Source organism: Phyllostomus hastatus, unplaced genomic scaffold (assembly GCF_019186645.2).
Source record: "Phyllostomus hastatus isolate PE091 unplaced genomic scaffold, TTU_PhHast_1.1 phas_scaffold_1066, whole genome shotgun sequence".
Taxonomy (NCBI): Eukaryota; Metazoa; Chordata; class Mammalia; order Chiroptera; family Phyllostomidae; genus Phyllostomus; species Phyllostomus hastatus.
The window spans coordinates 10,971,947-10,988,160 of NW_025334004.1; the positions used below are offsets into that span (position 1 = coordinate 10,971,947).

Genomic DNA, 16,214 nt, shown 5'->3' on the forward strand with positions numbered 1-16,214 from the left:
GAATGCACTAGTGAATGAAAGGGCTGTGGTTAGGCTGAGCATGGAGCTAACGTGACTCTGGGGTAGTCGCCCCCCATTCCGACTGCACGAGGGAATCACCTGGAGATCTGACAACTGGGTGACATCCCAGAGGTTCGGATTGAGTTGGACTGGGGTGCACCTTGCAAACTGGGCATGCTAAAAGCTCCCCAGGAGAGTCTAATGTGCAGCCTTGGCTGAGTGCCACTGGTCTGGGAGTCGCAAAGGAGGACTCTAAGAGGATGGGAGGGGCTGCTGCTTCAGAGACACCTGACAGGTCCCAGCCCAGGTGCTCTATGCTCAGTGAGTAGGGAGGAGAGTGTGCCCTTCCTCTGGCATCTTGCCAGCAGAGCCCACAGTGAATGCCCCCCTTTCTTCCACAGTTCTCCCTGTTTCTGTTTCCCTGCCCTCCAGGGCCTTCCTGCAGACTCGCCCCTTCCTCAGCCGTCCCTTGCTGCTGCTGCTCCCCTCCTGACCTTGCCCCACATTAAAGGGTTGATCAGCCCATCAATTAATTGTGTCCTAATCCAATCTTGGCTTGGTTGGAGAGAGGGCAGTAAATCCAGCTGGGTAATCATGCCCTGATATTTGTGTAGGGATAATTACTATCTCTCAGGCTTCACTTGGTGGCAAGATGAGATGAAAACCCATAAAACACCATGCGGGGCTGTGGCTCATTGTTTCTTGGCTGCATAAGCCTGGCTGCCAGCCAGCCAGCCCTGCCCGCCCCTACCCCTGGCATGGGCCCCAACCTTGTCCCCTCCCATTCGTGCAACTGGCAGGGCTCAACATCAGAGGCAGTCTAGGGACTGGACCCTGGCTTGGGCTCAACAACCAGTAGGGGCAACATTATGGGCCCAGGGGACAGCCCACGTGTGTAGAAGGAGGAAAGGAAGGGAAGGGGGTCCTTGGAGTCAGGTGATCAGCTGCCCATAGGAGGTTAGGGTGGTGAAGACACAGGTGTGAAGCACAAGGTGTCATCCAGACCAACCCAAGAGGCTGCTGCCATCTGGAAGAACCCAGGTGCACGCCCAAGCTGGCCTTACAGGCACACGAGGTCCTGCATCCTTCAGGAGGACACCCTGGCCTGGGACTTCCTGCTGATGTCATGGCCTCACAGGAGAAAACTTCATAACAGTGGGTGGAGGTCAGGCGTGAAAGAATGTGGGGTTGGGGACCACCTGCAGCCCCCAGAGCACAGTCCTCAACTCATGAAACACTGAGCACCCAGTATGAGCCAGGCTCTCTGCTGGGCCTGGAAGACACAGGACTGAGTGAGCCCATAGAGTGTCTTGATTGAAAGGATGAAGCTGGAATCAGGCCCCTGCTTTTGGGTCCTGGTACTTACAAGTTGTGTGGCCTCAGGAAAGTCATGTGATCTCTTTAGGCCTCAGTTTCCTCAACTATAAAGTGAGATACACCAGTACCTACTTTACTGAGGTTCAGTGAGGCTTAAATGAGATAATTATTACTGCTGGCCAAGATGGAAGCGTAGGTAGACTCACTGTGCCCCCTTGCACAACCAAAATAGGGACACCAACAATTTAGAAACAAAATAACAACCAGAACTGACAGAAAATTGAACTGTGTGGAAGTCAGACAACCAAGGAGTTAAAATAGATATGTTCATCCAGACCTGTAGGAGGGGCGCAGATGGAGATGGGAAGCCAGGTGGAGAGGGGTCGAGGCACAAAAAGCGGTGGTACTGGACAAGTAAGTCATCCCTGGTGTGCAAGACTGTAGCAGGCGAACCTGGACACACAGGTGGCAGCTGGCAGACCCCAGGCATGGGGTGGCAATGGGCAGACCCAGTGAGGCGGTGATTGTGAAGCAAGGCACTGCGTGCAAGGTGGCTGGCTGCCTGGGGGTCCCACATTTGCACTCAGATAAACCAGGCAAAATTGGGGAGCGAAACAGACTGTGCAACCTAGGGTCCCAGGACTGAGAAAGAGCCTCAGGACACTGATTAAAAACACCTGTGGGGGTTGAGGCGCAGGGAGAGACTCCCAGCCTCATAGGAGAGTTCATTGGAGAGACCCACAAGGTCCTAGAACGTGCACAAGCCCACCAACACGGGAATTAGCACCAGAAAGGCCCAGTTTGCTTGGGGGAAGCAGTGGAAGGGACTGAAATCCGACAGAAAGCAGAGCAAGTGCCATTGTTCCCTCTTGGACCCCACCCCCACGTACAGTGTCACAACCCAGCCACATGTGATACCCCACCCTGGTGAATGGCCTAAGGCTCTGCCCCTCATATGTAACAGGCGGAGCAAGGCAAAAAAATTGGCCCAAACAGAAGAACAGTTCAAAGCTCCACAGCAAATACAACTAAGTGACGAAGAGATAGCCAATCTATCAGATGCACAGTTCAAACCACTGGTGATCAGGATGCTCACAGAATTGGTTGAATTTGGTCACAAATTAGATGAAAAAATGAAGGTTATGGTACGTGAAATGAAAGAAAATGTACAGAGAACCAATAGTGATGGGAAGGAAACTGGGACTCAAATCAATGGAGTGGACCAGAAGGAAGAAAGAAACAATCAAATAGAAAAGAATGAAGAAATGAGAATTCAAAAGAATGAAGAGAGGCTTAGGAACCTCCAGAACATCTTTAAATGTTCCAACATCCGAATCATAGGGGTACCAGAAGGAGAAGAAGAGCAACAAGTGTAAAAGTTATTTGAACAAATAATAAAGGAGAACTTCCCCAATCTGGCAAAGGAAACAGACTTCCAGGAAGTCCAGGAAGCTCAGAGAGTCCCAAAGAAGTTGGACCCAAGGAGGAGCACACCAAGGCACATCATAATTATATTACCCAAGATTAAAATGAAGGAGAGAATCCTAGAAGCAGCAAGAGATAAGGATACAGTCACCTACAAAGGAGTTCCCATCAGACTGTCAAATGATTTCTCAAAAGAGACCTTACAGGCAAGAAGTATTCAAAGTCATGAAAGGCAAGGACCTACATCCAAGATTGCTCTATCCAGCAAAGCTATCATTTGGAATGGAAGGGCAGATAAAGTGCTTCTCAGATAAAGTCAAGTTAAAGGAGTTCATCATCACCAAGCCCTTATCTATGAAATGTTAAAAGGACTTATCTAAGAAAAAGAAGAAACAGGTATAGCAAAATGACAGCAAACTCACAATTATTAACAACCACACCTAAAACAAAAACAAACAAACCAAGCAAACAACTAGAACAGGAACAGAACCACAGAAATGGAGATCACATGGAGGGTTAGCAACAGGGGAGTGGGAGGAAGAGAGGGGGGAAAAGGTACAGAGAATAAGTAGCATAGATGTAGGTAGAAAATAGGGGGAGGGCAAGAATAATGTAGGAAATGTAGAAGCTAAAGAACTTATGACACATGGACATGAACTAAAGGGGGGGAATGTGGGTGGGAGGGGGTGTGCAGGGTGGAGGGGAATGAAGGGGGGAAATGGGACAACTGTCATAGCATAATCAGTAAAATATATTTAAAAACTAAAAAAAATGAGATAATTATTATGAAGTGTTTAGATCAGGGCCCGGCACACAGTAGGTGCTATTTAAGTACTATGTGTTATCATTATTGTTAGTATTACTTAGCCTTCTGGGCATCAATTTCCTTCCTCCATTCCTTGGTGTGTTGGACCATGCTACTCAAAGTGTGGTCCCTGGCCTGATAGCATCCTCATAGCCCAAGAGTGTGTGAGCAATACAGGGTCTCGGGCCCCACCCAGAATGGCTGAGTCTGAATCCACATTCACACATGACCCCGACGGTGACTCAGACGGATGCTCTGGACTAGAAAAGGCTCCATGAACTGAAGGTCTGTCTGCCTCCAAGTGGTGCCCGTCTCACCCAGCACCTCTGGTCTGGCATGGAGTAGGTCCTCGGCAGGAATTTGTGGAGTGAATAAATGAGCTCAGCTGAAAGCTGTGGGGGCCACTGAAGGATTTCAAAGCATTTTAGAAAGCACCCTGCCCCTGAAACAGTATGGAGGGCAATTCCAAGGGACCATTGGTTGGCTGTGGTGGCCACCTGGGTGAGAAGTGCTGAGTGGTGGGGGCCAGGCGGGAGCAGTGGGGAGAGGGAGAAGGGGAGGGGGTGGGAGGACTGGGGCTGCTTATACTGGGAGGCAAGAGGACGTGAACTCTGGTTCATGTGCTCAAGGTGAGGACTGGGCCTCCGCCCCAGGCCCTCCGCTCCAGGCCCAGCGGCCAGGAGATGAGAACAAGCTTCACATACAAGAGAAGACGGGGTCCCCTTGCTGGAACAGAGCAAGGTCCTGGAGGCAGGCCAGGACAGTAGCCTGAGGAAGGCCGGGGTCCCCAAAGCCCTGCCCCCAGCTGGTGCTGGGAGGATGAAGGTGGGCAGCAGGAAGAGGCCCCAGCCCCTTACCTGAGAAGGCATTATTGGTATTGAGGAAGTAGATCTCCTCACGGCCATCCCCGTCGATGTCACAGGCTGTCACCCCGATGGCATTGCCCTGCCGGTCCCGCAGTGCATAGTAGGGGGAGCTGCGTTTGTCCACGGCAATGTTCACCAGCCGCTTCTGGGCCCGGTCGTACTTCAGAACCAGGTTGGGACCGTTGTACCTGGAGGAGAAGGGGAAGAGGATGTTGGGAGGAGCAGCTGGGCTACCTGGTTCTATGTGACCAGCAATGGCTCAGAGTCGTCCCAGAGAGGTCACTACGGGGCAATTCAGCCCCACAGCACAGCTGAGGAACCCTCAGCAGCCTTGGCGTGGGGGTCCCTGGGTGTCTGATGTCTGTCCCTGAATCAGACATGGGCCCAGGCAAAGGGAGAGTCAGCTGGGCCCGCACAGGAAAAAATGTGAGGAGTGGGGGAGTGGGAAGCCAGCAAGCACCCCTCCCCACAGGCTCTGCTGGAGAAAACAAGAAACTCCCAGGCATTGACCTTGCCCGTCTCAATGTAAAAGGCACTTTCCTATTTATGATCTCATTAAATGTAACAACTATTAAGTGAGGGAGGGGAGGGAGGTGGTATAATAAACCCATTTTACAGATGAAGCAACTGATGAGCTTCATCAGGAGAACTAAGGCTCAGGGGAGGTCAGCGCCCTTCCCAGGGTAACACAGCGAGCAGGAGCCAGGTGTTGGGACTCCTCTCAGGCCCTTCGTGCTATCCCCAGGGCCCTTGCGTGAGTGCACTGAGGAGGAGCAGAGGCTTTGTCATTGAGCTTTGGAATGGCTCTCTCCTGACAGAAAGTCCCAACATTTACACAGTAAATATAAAATTTACATCTTAGATGGGAAAGTATGAACACATCTAAAGTCACTAGGCAGACTCTCTGGATTTCTTTTTCTACGAAACTCACACCAAAAGATTGAAGTTCTGATCAGTCATCACCCCTCTCCTTTCACTCTCCTGCGGCCACACGGCCTCACTGCTCCCTCCGCCCAGGATGTTTCCCCTTCAGATGTCCGCAGGGCTGTCCCCCTCACCCCCCGCCGCCCTGGCCCCCCCTGCACCTCCCTCGGGCCCTGGCTCTGTTGGTCCTTTTCAGTGAGGCCTTCCTGCCGCATCCGGAAACTTGCACTGCCCCACCACCAGCCTCCACTCCTTCCTCTCCCCCACTGCTCTCTCCCCGCATGGCTGTCACCACCAGCGGACAGTCTGGATCGTCTCCGTTATCTGTTCTTTCTGTGACCAGTCCCACAGGAATTCAGCTCCATGTGGGTGGAACTCTCTATTTTGTGCTCCTGGCCCTACAACAGTGCCTGGCATACAATAGGTGATCAATAAATACGTATTGAATGACTGGATGAGTGAAACCTCAGAGCTCACACCTGAGTCATAAAGGCTTACGTGTCTCATGGTCGATTTCCTCCCGTCACACTTCCATCTGGAGAAAGCGGCATGCCCCAGGTCTCCCCGCAGAGAGCACGGCCATGGACGTCGGAGGGCCCCCTCCCAATCCCGGAACACCAGCTTGCCAGGCTCTCCAGAGGAGCCCAGTCAACCCCTACCCATTAGTTCCCCGCCTCCGCCTTTGTTTTAACCTGAGCACGTACATCTCAGTTCAGCTGCCAGCCTCTGATGGTCCTGGGCAGAGAGCACTCCAGGGAGGGCAGAAAGAACTCTCCAAGGTTTTTGAGAGAAATCATTTCTTGCTTTCCTGAAAGGGATCCAACTTGGCCCTTTCCATTGTCACCAAGGTGCAGAGCCAGAAAAGTTTGGGGGATGCTGAACAACTGGCCGGGCGCCTCCTGGCACCTGCGGTGTGCGCATGGGGAGACCGAGCTCACTGGGGGCTGAGTCAGCACCTGCTGATGGAAGGTTGGGACATAGACGTCTTGACAAAGAGCATCTGAGGGCTGTGCTGAGGGCACAGCATGACCTGGGGGGTGCGTCTGGGCAGGACAGACAGCACATGGGTTCCAGCTCTGTCAGCAGCTGGCATCAGCCCCCAAGGACAGGAAGTGCCTTCTGGGTGCTAAAAACTAGTCCTCTGAGCCTCTGACTCTTCTGTTTACGACCATTCCTGCTGCTCCTACAAGACACTGTAGTCCCAGGGTGCTGGGCTTGGCTACCAGCACTTTCACATGGTTTGTCTCACCTGAACCCCACATAATCCCAGAAGGAAGGTAGGTAAGGCATTTTTCTAGAACAAGAAACTGAGGGTCAGAGAGGCAACGTGAGCTGTCCAGGTTATACAGCTCGTACATAGCAGTGCTGGGCCTCTAACCATTTCCAGGGTCCAAATCACATGTTCTTTCTGTGTTGTCCTTGGTGCCAACGCTTGTGGTCCTCTGCGTTTTCTTCCTGGCAGCACCCGCCCTCCAAAGTAGCAACTGTGAGAAACGCCCGAGGTCCTCCTGCAAACAGTGGCGATAACAACCCTTCGCTTCTACAGTACCTTACAGTTTACAAAGAGCTTTCTCATCCTTGATTTCATTCGCTTCTGGCAGGTCTTGACTATGCCAGAGATGAGCTTTGTGACCTTGGATGGTCGGAGACCCACGTTCTGGGTTTCTGTTCCACAAAACAAGAGAGTTGGACTGAATCAAAATGTGTGGGCAAATATGGCCATGGGGGGGTACTCTGGGCCCTCCACTCTGGGTTTCAACCCAAGCATTTTGATGTATTTTATTTTATGCAACCCATTCCATCCAATGTTGTTTAAATTGGATTCCAGAGCCAGTGTTGAAAAGGCACTGGGCTAGCAGCTCTGTGAGAGCCCTTCTGAGTCTGCATCTCTCGGTCCACGGGTCTCCTAACCTTGGGGGATGGGCAGAGCAGGTGTGTTCTCCCCCAGACTATGGGTGGGAGACATGTAAGGTCCAGCTTTGACATGCCCTTTTCTACCCCCATCTTTCTGGTGTCCTGGCATGTGTTTACCATCCTCTGGAGCCAACTCCCAGGAGGAAGTGAGGGGCCGTGGGTCCAGCACACACTGGGGGTTAGTCCTTTCCTTCTAAATCTGGGATGATGGGCATGCACACAAGGTCCCTGCTCCCATGGTGGTGACCCTGGGCAAGCAAATGGCCCTGCATCACCTTTGCTTTGAAGATTTGGGGGTGCTAGTTCCTGCAGAATGGGGTTACTAGGCTGGCTTAATTCCTCCATCTGTTGTAGAGTGAGAACTACAGAGTCCTACCCAACCTACATGGCAGCCTGGCATGAACATTACACTCTCTCTTCTCTCCGCCCACGACTCCCGCCCCTCGCCCCAACCTGCCAGGGCTATAGACACAATACAGCTCCTAGGTAGAGTTCTTGACAATCCATGGAGTGTTCTGGGGCCAATGCACAGAGGGCGTTGCCACTCCTTCCCTCTGCCCAGGCTGCCCTTAGCTGTCAGTCAAGCTGGTCATAGAAAGCTATGAGTTCTCATAGTCTTCCCTCAGGATAATCTGCCTTATCCGCTCCCCCCCCCCACCCCACCCCACTATTCTGCATAGAGCTGACGCTCCACTTGGGTTTCTGAATAGGATCTGCCCTTTTGGGCTCCTGTGACTCAGCTCAGCTGCAGCTATCCCCTCTGTGGGGAATGTTCTCCCCACCCTCCTGCCTCCCATGAACCCTGCCCAGCAACCACTGTCTCCGCCAGATGTGATCTGTTCTCTGCATATGCACCGTGTTTTGCATTTCACTCATTCCTGCAAGGGCAGAGTTGTTTGAGTTCCCACATCACTTCTCTCATTAATTCATGTGTTTCTTAAGCTCTAGAAGCATGTAGCTATGTCTCTGCATTTGCTGTGTTTAGAGCAAGGCTTGCCATAGAAAAGGTGCCCAACAAATGCCCAATGCAAGAGTGAGCGAATGAGTGAGTAGATGAATAAATAAAAACAATCATAGGTAGCATCGATAGAGCAGTCACCAGGTGCTAAACACCCTTCTATCTCATCTCATCCTCATGATAATACTATAATTTTACAAATATGAAAACTCTGGGCACTTTTACTGAGGTATAGAGATTAGCCACAGTTGCTAACCTACCCATAATCCCTCTGGGCTGTCAGTTCCCACACCCCTGGGGTCGAGTGTAAGGTATGTGAAATTTCACGATTTCATCTCTGACACCTGCCAGAGATTGTGGGGTGCTTCTAGAAGTTCAAGAGGCTTTGAGGCTCTGTGAAACGGGGTTAGCAGTGGGACAGGGTCCATGTCTTTAAAAAGCAGATGTGACTTCATCATATCCAAGGCTGGGCCAGCAGGCAGAAGTGATTGGTTTGGTGGCGATTGGAAAGTCTGCTTGAAAGACACCAGCAGGGTGCAACCCATACTTGTGTGAGTAGCATCCAGTGTTGGTGCCAGTCGGTTGGGACAGGGCTGCTGTGGGCAAGGAGGGGTCCGAGGGTTGGGCCCAGAGCAGCCTGGGAGTGGGCTCCTGTCCCTGCCGCTTCCTGGCACTGACCTTGAGCGCATCACTCAACTTCTCTAAGCTTCAGCCTCCTCATCTATTATCTGGGGCTGCTACATAACTCACAGGATGGCTGTGAGGATGAGAGAGAGTGTGTGACAACACTTGGTAAACTGTGAAGAATCGCTCAATTGTATGTTCTCATCATTATCAAAAACAAAACAAAAACAAAAACAAAACAAAAACAACCAAGACACAGTGTCTCACTCTCCAGTGATCACTTTGAGAGTTTCCAAACACACTCTAGTATTTCTCACCCCCAAACATCCCACCGGGTGGCTCATCCTCCGTGGGTATATTTCTTCATTCCCTTTCACAGCTGACATTCTCGGGGTTGTGTTCACAAGCCGTCTCCACTTTCTCACCACTCGTTTGTCCACACCGACCCACATCCTCCTCCTTCCGTTCCAAGTCCAGTCAAGCTACTCTTGTCACCACCACTGGTGGCTTTTGTGTGGCCACATCTAGGGACAGCCTTTCTGTCTCCCTCGCCCCCACCTCACCACTTCCCTCGTAAAACACTGCTCTCTTGGCTCTGAGGTTGCCATCCTTTTCCGGTTTTTCTTCTCTCTCTGATTCCCTCCCCTTTGTCCCCTTTGCAGGTGCTTCCTCCTCTCTCCGCCCTCTTAATGTTGGAGTCCCAGGCCTGGTGTGGGGCCCCTTCTCCTTTCTCCGTCCTCTTCCGCTGGAGGATAATATTCATTCCCAAGACTGACAACTCCCAAATTTATATCTCTTACCCAAATCCCCAGCCCAAGCGCAGGCTCATATATCTGACTGCCTACCTGACACCTCTCCTTGCACCCGCAAGTCATCTCCGATGGAACTATTGATCGCCCATCCCCCTCTGCCCTGCGATGGACACCCAAGTACTGAAGCCGGAAACCTGGCGCCAGCCTTGGTTTTCCCACCCCCTTGTCTTCACATCTAATTCATCAGCCAATCCTGTCATGTGTACCTCTTAAAATATTTCAAATCCTTCTCTCCCTTCCTCCCCCACCGGCACCATCTCTGAAGAGCCTCATTTCTCTGTTTCCTTGCCTGCCCCCATCCATCTAATCTGCCCATACCATAACCGGAGTCATCTTTTTAACACATAAACCAGACCAGCCATTCTCCTGCCTTACACCCTTTTGGTGGCTCCCCATTAGGTTGGGGGAACCCAGAGTCCTTACCACACCTGGACCGGAAGCCCAGCTCGGTTTGCTGCCCGCTTGGCCGAACTCCTGCGGCCACACGGGTTCCAACATTCTATCAGGCGAGGTCCCGGCCCCCGGCCCCTCACGGGACTGCTCCCTCTGACTGGCACACACTCTCTCCACTTCCCTCTGGCTTCTTCTCATCCTTTAGGTCTCACTTTGAAAGCATCTCTGAGAAATCCTCCCTTCCTGGGTATTCTAATCGCTGTACCCACTGGCCCACTCTTGTTTGGTTTCCTACTTATTACCCATTTCTCCCAGTGAACCATAAGCTTGTGGAGGGCAGGGGCTGTGCCTGCTTTGTTCACTTCAGCCTCCTCATCACCTAGTGTGTAACGAGTGCTCAGTAAATACGTGTAACAACAGAGAAACATCCTGTGGAAGGCACCAGTTTGTCACTGGGTGGCTGAGCAAAAGGTTGACTGAGCCACTGGTCTCTTGACTGGTCTTTGGGTAACCCCCATTTCATTAGTTCCCCAAAGATAGATATAAAAATAGTAATGACAGAGAGGAGGCCAAGAGCTGCTGTCTTGGAAAAGAGTGAGAGAGAATAACAAGTGTTATAGATACAGAGGATCGACCCTTTTTTTCTGTTCAGAATCGTTGACCCATGTGAAAAAATAACCTCTTAGACAGTTACATAAAGAGAAGCTGGATAATAGGATGTAATAATTATTGGGTACCTACTATATACTAGATACTGTGTTAAGTACTTTACAGATGACAGCTCATTGTACATATGGTTTTTAATTTGAAAAAATATAAAATATGCTATTTTGAAAATTAAGAATAAGAAACTTTTTTATTAAAACAGAAAATAATGAAGAACTATATAGCTATTCAACATTACAGTCGGGGGAGAAAGGCAGGGAGGAAAGAGGAGGCAGAGGTATGTACACACAAAGAATGCAGGTAGAGACACCCAAGAATGAGTAAGAGCAGAAGTGGAGGCCAGTGAGACCCTGACACAGAGAGGAAGACGCACGCATAAACGCAGGTGGACCGGCTCGCACAGAAGCAGAGCCACGGAAGAGGAGGGGGGGTGCAGACCTATGGAGACAGGCAGAGAGACCCTGGGGAAGTCGCAAAGTTGTGGAAATATGAACAGGGCCATGAGGTACTGTCACAGAGGAACAACCCACCTTGTGGCCACTTTCAGCAAGTCCTCTAAAGGCATAAGGGGGTGTTTTATTCTCGGTCACAGAAATACCCTCATTTTATAGATGAAGAAAGTGAGTTTCAGAAAAAGTGACTTTCTGAAAGTCAAACAGCTAATCATTAGACATAATAAGCTGAAAAGCAAACTTATCTCTTAGTCTAGAGTAGGGATCAGGAAAAGTATGGCCTTTGGACCGAATCTGGCCTGGTGCCTACTTTCGTAAAGGAAATTTTATTGGAACATAGAGTATCCTCCTTCATTTACATACTAAGTATGGCTGCTTTTGCTATACAACAGAGTTGAGTAGTTGTGATAGACTGTATGGCCCAAGAGCTGAAAATATTTACCATTTTGTTCTTTGCAGAAAAAGACTTACTATTCCTGACTTAAAAGAATTGCCAACCTTATATAATGGGTATATTAAAAGTTCTAAGTAATCATTATCAGAACAGAACCCAGAATTAGTATGAGCTTTAGTAAAAATTACTTTGGAGTCAGTACTTGGGAATACATGTTTCTCTGAAACGAGCATATGGGGAAGTATAGGTTGAATGCAAGGGAGATGTTAGATCTTAGGATGGAGACTGTGAGAAAAAATAATCTGCAGAGGAAAAAAGGGACAGAAGAGTCACCCAAGATGAGAACCGTGTTCTCTACATGGGGGTTTGTCTAAGGCTTGGCAGTGAGCAGGAACGTGCCCCCTTCCTGTCCATGAGTGGGGTGCATACGGATGGCTGCCACCGTCTTCCTTCTCTGTGTGCACACGTTCCTCCTCCGAAAAGAGGTGGAATCTCTCTTGCCTCCCCTTGAAACTGGGCTCACCTCCCCTTGAATCTGAACTAGCAGTGCATGGTGGAAGTGAAGCTGGGCCAGTTTTGCATTGTCTCTGGTAAAAGCCAAGTCACCGTGATAAAAATGTCACTACCTTGAGACAATCACGCTCTGAGGAAGCACAGTGCAGCCCCGCTGGGAGGCCTCTGCAAGACCACGAGGAGCCAGGGACCTGAGGGAAGACGTCATGGGCCTTCTACCCCAGCCCAGCCAACCGGTGGATGCTGCCGAGTGAGTGACACCAGCTGATGTCACACGGGGCAGAAGAACCACCCAGCCAAATTTGCCCAAATTTCTGTCCCACAGAATTGTGAAAAATGATAAATTATTAGTATTATTATTTTATCCTTATCCAAGGACATTTTTCCATTACTTTTTTTTTTCTTACAGAGAAAGGAAGGGAGAGAGAAACATCAAAGTGAGAGAGAAACATTGATTAGTTGCCTCCTGCATGCACCCCAACCAGGCACCTGGCCCGCAACTCAGGTATATGCCCTGACCTGGAATTGAACTTGCAACCTTTTAGTTATGGGACAATGCTCCAACCAATGGAGTCACACACCAGACAGGGCTGATAAATTATTTTTAAGCCACTAAATTTTTGGAAAAGACAGTAGATAATGATGACCTATGATTTCAGACTTGAGAGGAAAAATAATTTTCCTACCGGAAAGGAGGAAAAAGTATTGTTCCTATGTCAGGGAAATTCGCTAGGATAGCCATCTGAGTTTACGGTAGGCAGCTCTGCCCAAGGGATGCCTGGATCTGTTGAGCTGATACTTGCATCTCAGAATATCTGAGGATCTGTGCAGAGCCTGAGGGTAGAAGGATAACAAGAAATCCAAGGATTCCAGGAACCTGTTTTCTTACTCCTCATTCTCACTCTTCTTTCTTTTCTTCCCACATCCATTTCCCATGTTGAATGTACAATCTTTAATGTAGATGATTTCTTTGGAGATCTGTGTCTGCTCTTTTTTTCTTTACTTATGTATGTAATCCAGTGAACTACTGAAGTTAAATAAGAACAGAACACATATGGAAAAACATTCAAATAGGAGATCCACAGGTGTGTCCTGGAATAGGATGTATCCAGAGGCCAGGTCTTAGTTTAAAGGAATGGAGACTTTGGTACTGGGAGAGTTCTAGGTGTGGTGAAAACTCCGGGGCTGGGAATTTTAAAGGGAGTCAATGGGGTAAGTCTGGAAAGGGCATCCATCTCAGGAAATAAACAGGCAAATTGGATCCTGAATTAGGAGCTAACCAGGGTAGAAAAGACCTCACAAACAGAGGGCAAAGAAGGTGACTTTAAGATGAAGGATAAAAGCCTTTTGTCCTAAAAGGTGGGTGGTTTTTCAAGAAAGGAATGTTTGGCACCCAAAGGTCAGAATGATCTGCAGTGATGAGTGTCTGTTCTGTAAAAACTCCATGCAGACTGATTGATTTATACCTTGTTCTATAAAAGATCTGTGCTCAGCATTTGCTCTGTGCCCTTGAAATTTCTTGTATTTTGATGGGCATGGAATCACCCAGACGGAAGAGGCTGCCAGTTGCAGCTCTGTCCCCCACCATACCTAGGATAATACCAGGAAAGCCAGGTGCTTAGTCATGTTTGATGTTGATGCCGATGATGGTAAAGACCATGGCTCCATTCCACAATACAAGTTTATCTCAAAGAGAGAGGAAGACAAGGAGGCGGGGATTCCATGAACTATCAAAGGAGGAATTCAGGTGACAGATGAAGGCTGTGTCAAACACTCCACTTGCACTAGTTGAAGAATTTGTTGTTTCATATGTTCAAATGACCAGAACACCAGGAGTACAGGTGGGCATCATGGTGACCGGAACCAGGGTTCTGACCAGAAGGTTGTCAGGACCTCATTTCTCTTTTCCTTGTCCTCCTTCTGTCTGTTGGCCTCATTCCCATCCCGCTTCATAGGGCTTGCCCTGTGGTAACACTCTGTCTCACACCTCAGTTTCAGCACAGGGTGGAGATGCTTTCTCTCCTTAGTTCCAATGGGAAAGACTTCAGGGAAGGGCTGGATTGGCTGAGGCTGAGTCACACGTCCATCCTCAGAGCTGGGAGCCTATGATTGACTGCCTTAAACCAGTGCCAAAGCCAGTGAGAGCAGCATCTCAGGAACCACGTACTGTCAGGAAGCGAAGTGCCAGAAAGGATGAGGAATGTGTCTCTAGACAGACAGCCATTCATCTGGGTCTGTGCATTCTGGGGACAAACTTGCCAGGGCCTACTGAAGGAAAGCAGTGATTCCCTGGCACCACCAAGTCTCTGTGTCCTCTAGATATACCTCAAGGTCCTCCCATTCCCCTCCAGAAGCCCCAGAGAGAGGTAAACACAGAGAGTGGAATGACTGTTTGAGTCACTATGTTCTGGAAATGGGTCTGGTTCTTGGCCTCCTGCCTGCTCCTGAGGCCTCTGTTCCAGGCAGCACTCTAGCGGCAGGAAGGCAGGAGGGCGCTGAGAGTTGGCAGCAATGAGCCCAGCTTGGGTCATGAGGGGACACTGGTGAGTTCTGGCCCAACTCTGTGATCAACTCTCCACGGATTCAGACAAACCATTTAGCTGCGTGGTCACAAAAATACTTTAAATCTCTATTCAAACTTTCTTCATTCTTGCTATCATTATATAGAAGCTTCCAGCCAAAAAGCCATTGGTTTTTGTCTGTATCTCTCTTTTGTTTGAAGATGTGGGCCAATTTTAGGGCAGAATAGTGGGGCAGTTAGCCAATGGATGCTTCACTCTTCTTTAAGAGTGAAAAACATAAACTCTTTATTCTCTAAGGAGTTCATTCCACCCTCCGGGATCCTGTCTCCAGTCTGGGCACCCTGCACGGCGCAGGATGTAATTCTCTGCTCACAGACCCTCCAGTCTAATATGGCAAATAAGAAGTGTCGCCAGTCCTAGACTTTCAGAGGAGGAAGAGGGGTAAAAAGTCTTTACCACTTCTGCTGGGGTAAAAAGTCTTTACAAAGAAGGTACATTTGATCTAGAACTTGAAGGATGCTTAGGATTTTGAGAGAAAATATATGAGGCATTTACAAAAGAAACAGTGTGAGCTACGAAGCCGATCAGTGAACAGAAAAATATGCTTAGGGAGTAGAGGGTAGACTAGCTGGACAGTACAGAGATGAGTGGAAACGAGTAGAAGGCAAACTGGAACATACACGACATCTCAGATTGTTGAAGACACGGCATGTAAATTAGGACTTTAGATTCTGTCTGGTAGGAAATGAGGAGCTACTGAAGGATTCTGAACAGGGTGCACCATTATATCAAAGCACTATCTCGGAGAGCATTGGCTGGTGGCTGTGTGGCAGAGGAACTGAAACAATGGCACAAAAGAATGGAAATTCTCGAGTTTTTCCAAAAACTTCTGAACTAACTTGAGCAGATTTCTGTTCCTTGAAAGCCAGTAAGTCTTAGAGCAGAGTCAAGAAAGCACAGAAATCAGGAAAGCAAAGGTTAAAAAGAAAGGTGTGTAACCCCAGCAGGGCAGGGCTGTAACCCCAAGAGGTCAGAAAGATGGAACAAGCCAATGGACTGGGCAATTTGGAAGCCACTGATGACCTTCAAGGAAGCTGTTTCCTTACAGAGGAAAGAGAAGCTAGATTGAGAGCATAACATAGTAGATGGGCAATAGTATAGAGGACTCAATGAGAACAAGAAGGGTTCAGGAAGGCCTAGGATATTGGTCAGAAGACACGGGGTTAAGTGATGGTTTCACCAAGCTCTGGGGCCTGTGCATGGTTGTGGGCAAGAAGAAAAGACCCAGGAGGGCAGTGGATTGGAGAGCAGTGGATCGAGGCAAGATGTGTAGAAGGTGGAAGGGAACAGCAAGTAAAGTACCAGTGGGTGGGGGAAGGCCTGGAGTTAAGAGAGAGGAAAGGAAGCCAGGATGGGTAAGAAGACAGGGCAAGGTGGACGATGGTGACTAGGAAGTTGATGCCCAGAGACCTTGGTCTGTTCAGAGGTAAACAAGAGGCAAGATTCTTAGCCGAAAGGAGTGTGTGGAAGTCACAGCTTGAGGAAGGAGGCAGTTAGAATAGCAACTGAGGAGCTAATACATGGCTCCTTTCCATGGTAAATGGGGCATGCGGGGTGTGCCACTTCGGA

At 49.4% G+C, this 16,214-nt stretch overlaps 1 protein-coding gene across 1 annotated transcript in view; it reads right to left on the minus strand.

The window, feature by feature from the left end:
• The window catches only part of CRTAC1 (cartilage acidic protein 1), a 136,827-nt gene that overhangs the window by 51,253 nt on the left and 69,360 nt on the right, over positions 1-16,214 (minus strand). The window contains exon 3 of the mRNA XM_045854395.1: positions 4,405-4,601. Coding sequence (XP_045710351.1) covers positions 4,405-4,601 — 197 coding nt within the window. The remainder of the gene's footprint in view (positions 1-4,404; positions 4,602-16,214) is intronic.